Here is a 14,735-nt window from a genome sequence, read left to right as displayed (position 1 = left end):
TAGGTGGGATATTGCTTTTCAAAGAACAAACATTCACTTTAAAGAATGTCTTTTTCGGCTGCAAATCCTGAAGATTCTCTGGCGGATCTGGTTCAGTTTCAGACCATAGATGAGGGGATTCAGTATCGGTGGAACAACGAGGTACTCCACGGACATGAAATTGCGGAGAGCGTGCAGACGGCTGGTGGGACCATAGCGAGCGTACATGATGTCAAATATGACTGAGACTGTGAAGTTGATCAATGCGACTAAATGGGGCAAACAGGTCTGCATGAACTTATTCCGTTCTTCCTGCGATCGCACAGCGGCTTTGACAATATTAATATAAGAAATCAAGATCAGCACTACCTGTGAAACGTGAAAAACCGAGAGAATTGTCCCGTATACGTTGTTGCTAGTGGCGTCCACGCATGACAGCTTTACCACGGCCCAGGCTGTGCAATAAATCTTGTCGATGTTGAATCCACAGAGGGGCAGTCTGGCCACCAAACCCGCCACAACAACTGATTCACAGATGGACAAAAGCCAAGTAAAAATCAGCAATTTCATAACCTTCCGAGGTGTGATGATGGAGTGGTAACTGAGCGGCTTGCATATCGCGATATACCTGTCATAAGCCATCATTGCCAACGTCGTAAATTCGCAGCAGGTATAGCTGTATAATACAAAAATTTGACTCAGACAAGCTTTATACGAAGTAACACTCAAATCAGATGAAAGGTCCACAAGTATTTTAGGATAAAATGTACAGGCACCTAATATCCCATTTACACACAAGCTACACAGAAAAATAAACATGGGCTCATGAAGCGCTCTTTCCAAAATAATTGTCACAATCAAAGTCAGGTTCGCTAAAACTGTAAAAAGGTAAACGAGAAGAGTGAAAGCAAAATACGTGTGTTTGCTAGACATCGTCTCATTCAGTCTTTGTAGAACAAACACTATCGTAGTGGAATTATCCATGGTGGTTCTACAACAGTTGCGTATAAAGCACCGGGGAGATTCAGAGCTGTTCTTGTGCCAGTTTTTCCGGTGACAATTTCTCCTGCACCGCAAACAGGGAAAGTACAGACGATCAGCAATAAGCAGACTGCTTGTTTGTACAAAGGCTTGTGGACTTCTTATTCCGAAATTATCTCGCTCTGATATTACCTGTTCAAAATGCTTGTCATGTGAATAAATTGCAAAGAACTATATGGCTGAAATCCTACAAATCTTCAGATTTAATATAAAAACGTTAATATATCGAAAAATAATATAAACACTTCCTGATTTCAAGCCAAAGGGCTGAAGACCTCGTTTGGTTTCTAACAGTATAGAGAAAGCAACGCGCAGAAAGGTCGAATGCCTGTGCTCACCCTATCGGGCTTTATATCTGGATTGTGTAAACGACCTTTGAGATTTGCCAGCTAATCACCATCTTCACCGAATCTGCTTAATGAGCTGAAGTCCCGAGAGAGAAAACAAAAGAAAAATAACACAATACACAGCAAGAGTTAAATGTGTTGATTATGATGATGACATAATTTATTAATCCCAAAGAGGGAGATTCATACTTTTTTTTCATCCTCTGTATGCTACCATGTATCATATACAGTGTGGTCTGCAAGTATTTGGGCAGTGACACAATTTTTGTTATTTTCACTCTGTACTCCAGCACATTAGACTTGAAAGGAAAGGATGGATATGAGGTTAAAGTGCAGACTGTTAGCTCTGATTTGAGGATATTTGCAAGTTTACTGGGTGATCTGTGTAGAATTTATAGCCTTTAAAAATAAGTAGTCCCCCAATGTTAGGGGACCATAAGTAATTGAACAAATTAACATAATCTTGAAGAAAGTCATCATGCTTAGTACTTATCTTGCATTCCATGAGTGCCCAAAGTCTGCAACCCATAGACATCACCAGATTCTGGGTGCCCTGGTGATGATCTGCTAGGCCTGTACTGCAGCCTTCTTCTGTCCCTATTTGTTTCAGGGTTTTTTTTTGCCTTCAGTTTTGGTTCCTTTCCTTCTCCAGACCTTTCCTCTTTCCATCACTTTGGTTCAGGTTAAAACTGCCATCTTTCCACCAATAGTGTACCTACAGCAGTGGTCTCCAACCCTGGTCCCGGAGAGCTACAGGGTCTGCTGGTTTTCACAGTGACTTCATGAATAAATTAGAGCAGTTGATTACACCGTTAACTCAACTGACCTGGTGTCTTGGGTCTCAATTATGCTGATTTTTAGGTGAAAACCAAAACCAGCAGACCCTGTAGCTCTCCAGGACCAGGGTTGGAGACCACTGACCTACAGGAACTGTTAAAGCAGCAATAATGGAACGCAGTTGTACAAGTAGCCAATTTGGGTATAGCTTGTAAAGTTTGTCTAAAGATAAATTCATCATTTTCATATATTTATTTTTCAGATAGTAATGTATATAGTGATATACAGTGCTGTGAAAAGGTATTTGCTCCCTGAATGGTTTCAGATATTTACACAAAATATATTTTTAAAATAATTATTTCATTTATTCAGTGAAAAAAGTTAAAACACCCATATCACCTATGTGAAAAAATTATTGCCCCCTTAAACTTAATAACTGGTTGCACCACCTTTACCAGCAATAACTGAAACCAAATGCTTTGTATAATTTGATCGGTCTTGCACATTACTGTGGAGGAATTTTTGCTCACTCTTCTTTGCAGAACTGCAGAGTTTTCTCTTGTGTGGATTCAAATAGCAGCCTCAACACAGGGAAAACGAGACTCATTCCAGCTTGCATTTGTCTGGGCTATCTGAATTGACCATAAGGACAATGTTTTCATACACAAGGCAACATGACCTATGACCCATAATGTTTTGCTTAAAACTAAAACATAATATCAGCCAAACTATGCTACCAGACCAAGATAGGCTTACATTACTAGGAACATCCAAAACAGTTCTGCATCTGTAAACCCTTTTGTTCCTTGCTGTCTACTGTTCATTTTTGTCATCTTGTCTTTTTATGAAAACATTTCTACAATAGGTGGGATAGTACACCGGTATCTCTGTTTGGTGTTTTCTGTCATGTCTCTTTCTGTGTATTCATAGCAGGGTGTGTATTGTGCATGCATGCATCAGAAATGCAGTCAGTAAGTTTTTAATTTTAAATACCACCCTTGTACAAACCACAAGAGCTGATGTTTGAATCAATTCAAATCACATCAGTGTAATAACATTTACTCTACAAATACGTGTGTGTATGTGTGTGTGTAACGGCAAAAAAACCCTTCAAATAGTGTTCCTTGCAGAATTATTCACATTTTGTGGCATAATATGCTGCAGATTTGTTGTAATTTTCATTTAAATTCCATCTGATACTTTTAAAAGTGTGTCAATGATTTTTTCTGTGGATTATTTGATATTGTATTTGTACTGGTTGATTTGTGTTTGTGTGGTACATGTTGCTTCTGAATAAAAGGAATGTAGGACAAGAGTGAATATGATTGTAATTTTTTCCTGTTGCTAATGTTTATTTTTATTTTTTGCAATGATGTCAATGTCCATATGCAGTCTTATTTAATTTTCAGGAAGTTACTTTAATTCATTTTTACATTTCTTTCTCTGGTGTTGATCTTTTGAAGAATTACTGGAAACAATTCTTCCATTTATCCACCAATTCTTTTTCCAATATGTTATCAAAAATTTCCTCTATCAAATGTGTTGAATATCCATGCGCCTGGACAGTGTGCACATAAGCAATATATATGCAGTTTGAGACTAAAATTGTGTAGGCTACTGTGTGCGAGAGAATTAAACTCAGTCGTTCCAGAGTTTTCAAACAGAATCACAATAAATATTAATCCATCTTACTGTTGAATTATGTCGGTAGTAAATGAGACAACTGAACTGATAACAATTCAATGCCCATATATCAGCTCGAAATGTAAAATTCAATCAAGCACTGTATTCATTTCAGATTCTCAGGCGGATCTGACTCAGTCTCAGGCCATAGATGAGGGGATTTAGGAGCGGTGGACACCCAAGGATGAGATGGCAATGGCAGGTTCAATAAGTGACATTTATTGACCAATGAGCACACAGGAAGAGCTCCTTATAGGCAGTCCAAGAGAACTCTGAACCGTCTGATACATCCATCTTTTATTGGTAACAATCAGAATCCTCACACATTGGGCACGCTCATAGAATGTGTCCACCAATAACTTCTCTCCACTGTGATCTTCAAACACAACTTTCCGCTGATTACCTCATCTGGCCTTAAAGTAGCTGTGCCTGTCTGCACAATGCGTCATAGGATAGAGAGAAAAGAATGATAACAAAGAGTAGGTTTCCCCAACACTGACTGAACACCAAAATTTAAAAACTTAAATAATGGATTACTAAAAAAAAAAAAATTTTTTAAACATTGTTGTCATTTGTATAGGTGGTGATATTTTTGTAAATATCTAAGAGACTGACTAATTTTGGAAAAACTCAGGAACATTATGGATTTTATTTTTATGTAAAATGACTCATTCCAGTTTGCATCGGTCTGGGTTTTCCCGCTCTGAATATATTATACGTGCCATGTTTTCATACACAAGGAAACAGCCCATACCGCACAAAGTTTTGTGTGAAACTAAACAAGACCAGGTTAAAACCTAGTATACGGCTGGACCTAACACACGTGATCTGGCCGATCTGGTGTAACTTCATAACTTGGCCGACCAATAGTGTAACTTCATCACTCAGTCACAGACATTTGCATTTGTAATGTAAACCAAACAAGACCACTAGAGCAACACAGGCTTCTATTACTTCCGGGAATGTCTGAAACTGTGCTGCATCTTAGAATCCTTTAGTTCTGCTGTTCAGATAATTATTGTATTGTTGTCATCATATTGTTGGAGGGGAGACATCGATTTTCTTACCTGACCAAAGTACAAACATTCACTTTAGAGCGCGTGTTTTCTGACTTCTCATTCTAAAGATTCTCTGGCGGATCTGGTTCAGTTTCAGGCCATAAATTAGGGGATTTAGGAGCGGTGGAACAATGAAGTGCTCCAGGGACATGAAATTGCGGAGAGCAAGCAGACGGTCGGTGGGACCATAGCGAGCGTACAGGAGGTCAAAAAGGAAAAAAAATGAGAAGCTGGTCAGTGCGATTAAATGGGGCAAACAGGTCTGCATGAACTTACTCCGATCTTCCGGTGAACGTACAGAGACTTTTATGATATTAACATAGGAAATCATGATCAGCAATACCTGTAAAAAGTGAAAAGTCATGAGAATGAACCCGTATACGTTGTTGATTGTGGTATCCACACATGACAGCTTCGCCACTGCCCAAATGGCGCAATATATCTTTTCAATCTTGAATCCACAGAGAGGTAATCTGGCTATCAGGACCACCGCAAAAGCTGATATACAGATGGATAAAAGCCAGGTAAAAAGCAGTAATTTCACAACCTTTTGAGGTGTGATGATGGAGTGGTAATTGAGTGGCTTGCATATGGCGACATACCTGTCATAAGCCATCACTGTTAATGTATTAAATTCACAGGGAATGTAGCTGTACAATACAAACATTTGGCCCAGACAAGCTTCATACGAAGTGCCACTCAAGTCAGATGAAAGGTCCACCAATATTTTAGGATAAAATGCAGAGGCACCCCATAGCCCGTTTACACACAAGTTACAGAGAAATATAAGCATGGGCTCATGGAGCGTTTTCTCCAAAATAATTGTTACAATCAAAGTCAGGTTTACTAAAATTGTAAAAAGATAAATAATATGCATAACAACAAAGTAAGCCTGCTTGCTTGACTTAAACTCATTCAGTCCTTGTAGAACAAACAGTATTTTAGTTGAATTCTCCATGGTAATAGTAGGAAAAAACAGAAGATCAGCAATAAGCAGACTGCTTGTTCGTACAAGCGCTTGTGGTCTTCCTATTCCAAAATCATCTCTCTCTGATATTACCCATTCAGGATGCTTGTCATTTGATGCTTGTCATAATATAATCATTTCCTGATGTTCAAGCCAAGGGGCTGAAGACTTCATTTGGTTCCTAACAGTACAGAGAAAGCAACGCGCAGAAACATTTACTCTCTGTGCCCACTGTATCGGGCTTTATATCTGGATTGCGTAAATGGCCTTTGAGATTTGACAGCCAATCACCGACCTCACCGAATCTGCTTAATGAGTCGAAGTCCCGAGAGAGAAAAAGAGAAAAATAACACAAGCAAGAGTTAAATGTGATGATGATGAAATACTTCATTAACAGCTTAAGTCAAGTGTTGTCCATTGCAAGACCAGCCTGCCCCGATTCTGCACTGCTCTAGTTTAGGAGGGGCAGCCACATGTTTTTAAATTTTTTATTCAAGGCACAGTATATGCCATACAGTTCTCAGGCTTTTTTCATCCTTTGTATGCTACAGTGTATTATAAACACTTTTGGTTGTCGCATGGAGAGAGAGCGAGCGCACTCACACAAACACAAAATTAAACAAATGACACCTTCACCCTCCCCCCTCACAGAGTCCAGAAAAACACAATAAATTAAACACTACCTCAGGAAAAATCGGACTCCGTATTAACACAAAAAGACGAAGCTCATGGGCATCAACACAGACACACCTGAGTTTTTACAGATAAATGGCCAGGACATCAATGAAGACCAACAACTTTATCCACCTAGGAAGCACCGTAGATGACAGAGGAGGCACTGATGCAGACGTTATGTCTCGATTAAATAAAAGCAGAGCTGCCTTTGCCATATTAAAGCCAGTATGGAGATCAAATAATCTCTCACTCAAAACCAAAATAAAACTTTTCAACTAAAACATCTATTCTTCTATATGGCTCGAAATGCTGGATAATCACAAAAGAAATAACAAAAAAAAAAACCTTCATCCACAAATCCCTCAGAATCATCCTGAAAATCAGATGGCTCATGAGAATAAAAAAGCAAGACATTCGAGACCACTGCAACCAGGAGGACATCATGGTGCCAGAAAAAGGTGGAACTGGATTGGACACTGCCTGTGGAGAACATCACAATCAATCCCAAAAGAGGCCTTATACTGGACCCCTGAGGGGAAGAGGAAAAAAGGATGACCAGGCGACATACGGCTGAAGCAGAGCCACAGGACAGACTTGGGCACAGGACCGGAAGAGATGGAAAATGGGAAAGTTTTTGTTTGAATATTCTCCATAATTATTTTCCTGATATTATTGTCAGTATATTTTTAAAAAACGACATTTAAAGCAGTCAAAATTATGACCTGCTCTGCTTCGAGAGGCTGAAAGGAATCAAACTCCAAATCATTTAAATGTACAGCACCTCATATGTACTGAACACCAAAATTTGAAAGTCTAAATAACAACAGACCTTGTTAAAAAACATTGCACTCAGGGATGCACCGAAATTTCGGTCACCGAAATTTTTGACCGAATGTGTGTGTTTTTAAAAACATTTTTTTATTGTAACAAAAGTATAGAAGTAGCTAAATGTGACGCTGTTTCGTTGCTCTCCTGCGGCTATTGATGACGCATTCAAACAGTGCCGGTGAATTCAGTGTCCTCGAAGCGAACTGATTCCCCTGTCCGTGCACGCGCATCTCACGCTTTGACTTTCATTTCAAACAGCGCCTTTTTGTGTGCATTTAGAACGACTAATACACGCAGCATGTAGCTAGTAGCCTATTTATACAGTTATTAGGTATTTTACATTTCCCTTGATTAGTCAACAATCGACATTGACTTATCTTTTGAAATTACGTTAGGTAGAAATGAAATATATATTCCACCGTTAGGCTACAGGTGAACATTTGTGGTTGGAAATCATGTTGGCTGAATGATGTGTGTTTTCTCTGTTTATTTGTTTTTTTAGTTATTGTATTCTTGTATTGTACAAAGGAAAATAATAAAGATCTTGAATTACCTCCCAAAAAGAATTTCACTGAATATTATTCTAGTATATCAGCTTTCTGTGGAACACTCCTTGCCCTCCATGTTCATTACCCCCAAACCAAATGCACATATGTGGCATATCTGGTCTACAATGCATACTTTATAAAGCATTTTAGGCAGGTGTCAACTGGCTAATATGCACAGAGAAATGCATTATCCTGGCTGAAGGAAATGGATCCCCACCCACTCTATACTGACAAGGAGGATCATAGCCATCAAATTCACACAGGTGGCATATCTGGTCTCCACGGGTATACTCTATAAAGCATGTTATGCTGGTGTCAATAGAGAATACAATAATATACATAGGGAGGCATTATCCTGGCTTGAAAAAAATTGTTCCCCATCCATCTTTTATTGATGTTTTTATTTTTTTGGTTTGTTGGTTACCAGTTTAAACATTACATTTAATGGTGGTTTTTTATTTATTTATTTATTTATTTTCAGTTATTGTATTCAGTATTTGGTATTCGGCCAAGTGTTTCCTTATTTTCAGTTTCGGCCAAGAATTTTAATTTTGGTGCATCCCTAATTGTACTACTTATTTACTCCTATATCAAAGATATATATTTGGATGACATTTTTAGAAGTATCTAAAATGAGGACTCATTTTGGAAAAACACAGGAACAAACTAAGAATTTTATTTTTTCGCACTGCAACAAATAGCAGCCTCAACACAGGGGAAAAAAGAGACTTATTTCAGCTTGCATCTGTCTAAGCTATCCAACTCTGAACCGCTCAAGCGGACAATGTTTTCATACACAAGGCAACATAACCCATGACCCACAAGGTTTTGCGTAACACTAAAACACAATATCAGCCAAACTAAGCCACTAGCCCAACATAGGCTTACATTACTTCTGGGAATATCTAATATCTGCTTCTGAGAACCTTATAGTTCCTTACTGTCGACTGTTCACTGATCATTTTTGTCATCTAGTCATTTTTATGAAAACATTTCTGCAGCAGGTGGGATACTGAATTTGTTCCTCTGCTAGGTGTTTTACATTATTTATCTTTCTGTGTACTCACAGAAGGGTGCGAATTGTGCATGGATGCATCACCAATGCAGTCAACATGTTTAAAATAAAAATAACACCCTTGCACAAAACACAAGAGCTGATATTTGAAACAATTCAGATCATATTCGTTCACTCTACAAATGTGTGTGTGTGTTATAATGGGAAAAAACCCAATGAAATACTGTTCCTTGCTTAATTATTCCCATTCTGTGACATAATTTGCTGTAGTTTTGTTGTACTTTCCGTTAGTCTTAAACTGCGTGGTTTAATATGTTTCTATTAAAGTATGATTTATTTTCTGTGGATTATTTGATATTTTATTTGCACTGGTTGATTCATATTTGTGTGGTTCATGTTGCTTCTGCTAAAAAGGAATGTGGGAGAAGAATGAATTTGGTCATAATTTTATCCTGTTGCTAATGAGTGTTTTTTTTTGCAATTATGTTGATGTCTATATGAGGTCTTATTTCATTATCAGGAAGAAGTTTTGTTCATTAACTTTTAATTTTGAAGTTTAATAAATAATAATTTTCCTCTAAGTTATAATTTCAAATTTTTTCTTTCTCTGATGTTGATTGCTTGAAAAATTCAGGAAAACAATTCTTCCATTTTCCACCAAACATTTTTGTCCAATATGTTATCAAATATTTTCTCTTTGAAATGTTCACTTCACAAGAAAAATTAACCTATTAATAAAGATGTAGGTAGTAAATTAGATGACTCGACTGATAACAATTCAAATGTCAATATATCACCTCGAAATGTAAAATTCAATCAAGTACAGATTTTTATAAAAATCTATGTTTTCCAGCCTTGACAGGAAAGTAGTCACAATATTCATTTCAGAGCATGTATTTTATGGGTGGAAATTCTAAAGATTCTCCGGCGGACCTGGTTCAGTCTCAGGCCATAGATTAGGGGATTTAGGAGCGGTGGAATAAGGAGGTACTCCAGGGACATGATACTACGAAGTGCGTGCAGACGGTCGGTGTGACCGTAGCGAGCGTACATGAGGTCAAAAAGGAATGCGATCGTAAAGGTACTCAATGCAATTAAATGGGGCAAACAGGTCTGCATGAACTTACTCCGATCTTCAGGAGATCGCACAGAGACTTTTATGATATTAACATAGGAAATCAAGATCGTCACTACCTGTGCAACGTGAAAAGCCGAGAGAATGGTCCCATATACATTGTTGATAATAGTATCCACACATGACAGCTTCACCACTGCCCAAGCTGTGCAGTAAATCTTTTCAATTTTGTATCCACAGAGGGGTAGTCTGGCTATAAGGGCCACCACAATAACTGATTCACAGATGGATAAAAGCCAGGTAAACAGCAGCAATTTCACAATCTTCTGAGGCGTGATGATGGAGTGGTAATTGAGCGGCTTGCATATCGCAACATACCTGTCATAAGCCATCACTGCTAATGTAGTGAACTCACAGAATACATAGCTGTATAATACAAATATTTGGGCCAGACAAGCTCCATACGAAGTAACACTCAATTCAGATGAAAGGTCCACCAATATTTTTGGATAAAATGTAGAGGCACCGCATATTCCATTTACACACAAGTTACAGAGAAATATAAGCATGGGCTCATGGAGCGTTTTCTCCAAAATAATAGTCACAATCAAAGTCAGGTTCACTAAAATTGTAAAAAGGTAAACAAGTTGAGTAACAGCAAAGTATGTGTGTTTGCCTGATATTGTCTCATTCAGTCCTTGTAGAACAAACAGTATTTTAGTTGAATTCTCCATGGTAGTTTAATAGCTGGAAAAGTACAGAAGATCAGCAATAAGCAGACTGCTTGTTTGTACGAAGGCTTGTGGACTTCCTATTCCGAAATCATCTCGCTCTGATATTACCCATTCACAATGCTTGTCATTTGATGCTTGTCATAATATAATCGTTTCCTGATGTTCAAGCCAAGGGGCTGAAGACTTCATTTGGTTCCTAAATGTACAGAGAAAGCAACGCGCAGAAACATTTAGGCTACTGTCTGTGCCCACTGTATCGGACTTTATATCTGGATTGTGTAAATGGCCTTTGAGATTTGCCAGCTAATCACCGTCCTCACCGAATCTGCTTAATGAGCTGAAATCCTGAGAGAGAAAAATAGAAAAATAACACCGACGAGATTTAAATGTGATGATGATGATGATGAAATAGACCTGCTGAATCCCCAAAAGGGAAATTCACACTGTTGCCAGCACAGAACATTACATTAATATAGAGACTCAGAGGACAAAGTACAGAAACCTTTAAAAAAAGAACTTTAAAAGTCAAACAAACAAATAGGGGGTTGGTGCTTCCCGCAACGCGCAACTGTACAGTTTATACAATGCCCTTAAAAATAGGATGTATGTATGTATTTAGCATGCATGAAAAGTGGTTTGTATAACGCATATGTTACGAGTTTGATTTTGCGCTTATCTTGCGTGAGTGTTTCGTCTTTCTGGTTCATCATTTGACTGGCCGTTTCTGTCTCTGGTCACTCGATTTGAAAAAGGCATCATCTGCCCCCAACCAGTAGAGACTAGCTCTTTGAACTTGTGCTTTGTATAGTGATTGCTTTGTTCAACTTCATGTATGTGACCTTATTTTTTTGTTTGATTCCAATTCCCGTCTAGCCCCACTGCTTTGTTTTCTGATTAGATCTCTTGTATGACCACTGACTCCTTCCCTTCGACTCCGATTCTTGCCTTAGCTCTTCTAGTTTGTTTGCCCCGTGATCGTGTTTCTGACCATTCACTCTCATACTTGATTCCGATTCTTGCAAAGCCCCTCCGCTTTGTCTGCTGTTTGGGTTTTTTGTTTGACCAATTGCTTGTTCTTGATCTCAACTCTCGTTTTGCTCTCTGCTGGCGCTCCGGCCAGTTAGTGTCTTCCCAGCTGGACCACAAATACTTCCATAGGGACACACGTTTGTTATTTTGCATTCATAAATGTTGAAGGTACTCTGGGTGGAGATTTAGCACTCCATTGTGGGTACGCTATTCAGACTTTTGGTTTCAGACTATCGGCTAACTGTCTGAAGTTCAGTGTTTAAAGCCGCCTCATGCCCAATACCCTTCGAAGACCAGCCAGCTTTCAATTAGATTTGGATAGGCTGATATGGACTGGAGTTACTGGTAGTTTGCAGTACATTTCTCTTAGTCATTTCCCTTACATATCTGCAATATGACCATTTTGTTAATTCCACATTTCTACATAGCTAACTGAGTTGGCTAACATTAGTATCAACTCAAACCAGATGCCTTATTTAAAGTGACAATCTGTTCGAGAATAAAGCTGAGCTGGGTGCTAAATTAGCAATCAGAACAAGAAGAATAAAACAAAAACAAAGGAGATTTCATCAAACAGGGCATAAAGGCTGAAGGAACATATGAGGAAGCGTAATAAAATAATAACAATGCTAATCCATACTGCCGTATTCTTTTAGTTTTCTCCTGCATGACGTTTTCAGAAATCAGACATCAGACAATCAGACTCTGCTCCACATACCCCGGCTTTATTCTGATCATTATAATATATTGATGAACTCGATGGCAATGTAAATAACGGTAACGTTAAGGCCAGTTCAGATCAATAATTCGCAACGAGGCGAAACGGTTTTAGAATGTTGCAGAGAAAATTGCAGCAATGCGAACTGGCTAGTAGCAGAGCCGTTGCCTGCCCTGAGGTTTTAAAAGACCGTCCTTGTCAAATCGCCAAGTGTAGTTTTAGAACGTTTACAATCAGACGTCTGGGAATTTTGCAAGTTGCACCCAGTCTCGTTGCGAATCATTGATCTGAACTGACCTTAAGTTAGCTACACTGCAACGTTGCAAGGTAGCATTGCATTCGAGAGACGGTTTGCGAGGTCGGTACCGGTCGGTAGTGTTAGCTAGCGTTTTTTCTAACTGTTAGCTGACATGAGATTGTGTTAATTACATTAGCTAGCTAGCTAACGCAACGTTACCTGATATGAGAGATGGATACTGTGCGCAACGTTGTCTAAACTAATGTTGTCTTTCTTGACATGGTCCGGTAGCTAGCGTTAGCTGTGCAAATAGCTATGTAATTTAGTAGTTACATTGTCAATAAATGTAATACGAAATCTACATCAACAAATAATATGATCTCTCATGTTACATAAAAACTTTTTAGGGTTCCATAACTCCCCCAACCCCTCCTTTCTCTGTTATTGTAACGCATGCAGACACCGGAAAAAACAGTACGCCGCTCACACACAAGTGAGTTGAAGAGCCAGCCTGTTGTGTTAGTTCCGCCTACCCTCTCAGGCGGACCAACCGCTGATGGGTGATGAAAAACGCGTCACTAACTGTGCGCCGCTTGTGATTTTTTCCCAGGAATGTCGTCACAGACATTACGTTTTTTAATCATGAATTATGATAATAATAATTGTATAAATTAATATAAAAATAGGCTCAATCACCATTGTGTTACCCAATGCAGTGATAGATAGTGACTTAAAAGATATTTATTTTAATGAAAATCTTCGAGATTATTACTTTAAACTTTGATGCTATCAATCAGTAGATTACCAAAACAACCACAATGTACTAGATAGTTCTATTTATGTCAAATATATTACTAACTAGAAAAAATTGCTTGGAGCTAGCTGGCAAGTACTAATTTTATTATTTCTTCTCTTTAAAAGCTGTATAAATGGATGCAATGTAAATGCTATGGAAAAGTTGTGTAAGTTTCTTTGAATAAGAGCGTCTGCTAAATGCCTGGAATGTAAGGTAAAGTCTGTTAAAACTCGTTTCCCTGTGTGGGGGCCGCAGGGACGATGCCGGATGCAGTCTAGCAAAGACAATAGGGGGCGCGTGCGTGTTTATGAATCGCAATGCAGATGTTCCAAAACCACACCCCTTAGTTATGGTGATATTCCAGGGCGCCATGAATCAATTTTTAATTGGATAATGTATTTTCGTGCAGCATGATCGATGATTATACAGCTTTTATTTATTTACTTTTTTTACTTTAGACTAGTTACTGTTGCTGCAACGCTCTCCATAATACTGCTGTTTGTGTTAGTTAGCAAGCGTCTTTTTTTGAGATAGTGTCTTCTGTTTTCTTTGGTCGCGTTGAACAAAGCATAGACAACTAACCCCAAATGGTTGTGACTTGACTGATAAAACTCAAACATAAAGACGCTGCTCAAGCCGTTGTTGACTGCTCCACAGCCTAGGCTTCATGCTAGTAAGAAATAAAAGCATATATGATTGCCAAAGCCTGACTGTTCGTGCTTACACGTAAATAAAATTGCATATCACGGGCTATTACAACTCGAGCCCCCATAAAACATTTCTACTAAATGTGAATCACTGGCGTATGGCAAAATGGAGATAGTAAGCTGCAGTGGAGTGCAGTACATACAGGCAGGCTCCCTGTCTAACAGTCAAATGGTATCTGTAGAAAAATACATTTGTTTTCTGAAATAAAGACTAGATACCTGCAATTAAGGAAGCAATTTAACATGCCTGACTAATCGGAAAACACCTGCGCAGCAATTTGTCCCAAACGTTATGGTGCCCTGAAATGGGGGAATGTGTTTAAAAGTGCTGTAATTTCTATGACTTGCCTGTTTCTGTAAAAAGAAACAGTATGGTACCCGTAGAAAATTAATATTAAACCGACTACTTTATAATTAACCAGCTAATTAGCTTTTCACATTTTTCAATTTCTTCACCTTGTTGAGGAAATGTCGAGTTTGATTGCTTAGATGGTGTTTTCCTGCTGTTGACGAACTGACC

At 38.5% G+C, this 14,735-nt stretch overlaps 2 protein-coding genes across 2 annotated transcripts; both read right to left on the bottom strand.

Annotated features, from left to right (window-relative positions):
* Positions 1–27: 27 nt before the first annotated feature.
* On the bottom strand, positions 28–1,306 carry LOC135236099 (olfactory receptor 8I2-like). The gene has a single exon (XM_064302289.1). The coding sequence runs from the start codon at positions 961–963 to the stop codon at positions 34–36; it is 930 nt and encodes a 309-aa protein (XP_064158359.1). The 5' UTR covers positions 964–1,306; the 3' UTR covers positions 28–33.
* An 8,402-nt stretch (positions 1,307–9,708) lies between these two features.
* Positions 9,709–10,912, bottom strand: LOC135236782 (olfactory receptor 52J3-like). Its single transcript, XM_064303313.1, has one exon. The coding sequence runs from the start codon at positions 10,725–10,727 to the stop codon at positions 9,798–9,800; it is 930 nt and encodes a 309-aa protein (XP_064159383.1). The 5' UTR covers positions 10,728–10,912; the 3' UTR covers positions 9,709–9,797.
* Between the last annotated feature and the right edge of the window lie 3,823 nt (positions 10,913–14,735).

Source organism: Anguilla rostrata, chromosome 12 (assembly GCF_018555375.3).
Source record: "Anguilla rostrata isolate EN2019 chromosome 12, ASM1855537v3, whole genome shotgun sequence".
NCBI classification, from domain to species: domain Eukaryota; kingdom Metazoa; phylum Chordata; class Actinopteri; order Anguilliformes; family Anguillidae; genus Anguilla; species Anguilla rostrata.
The sequence above is the reverse complement of the archived record's forward strand: the minus strand, read 5'-3'. Positions and strand labels throughout refer to the sequence as shown.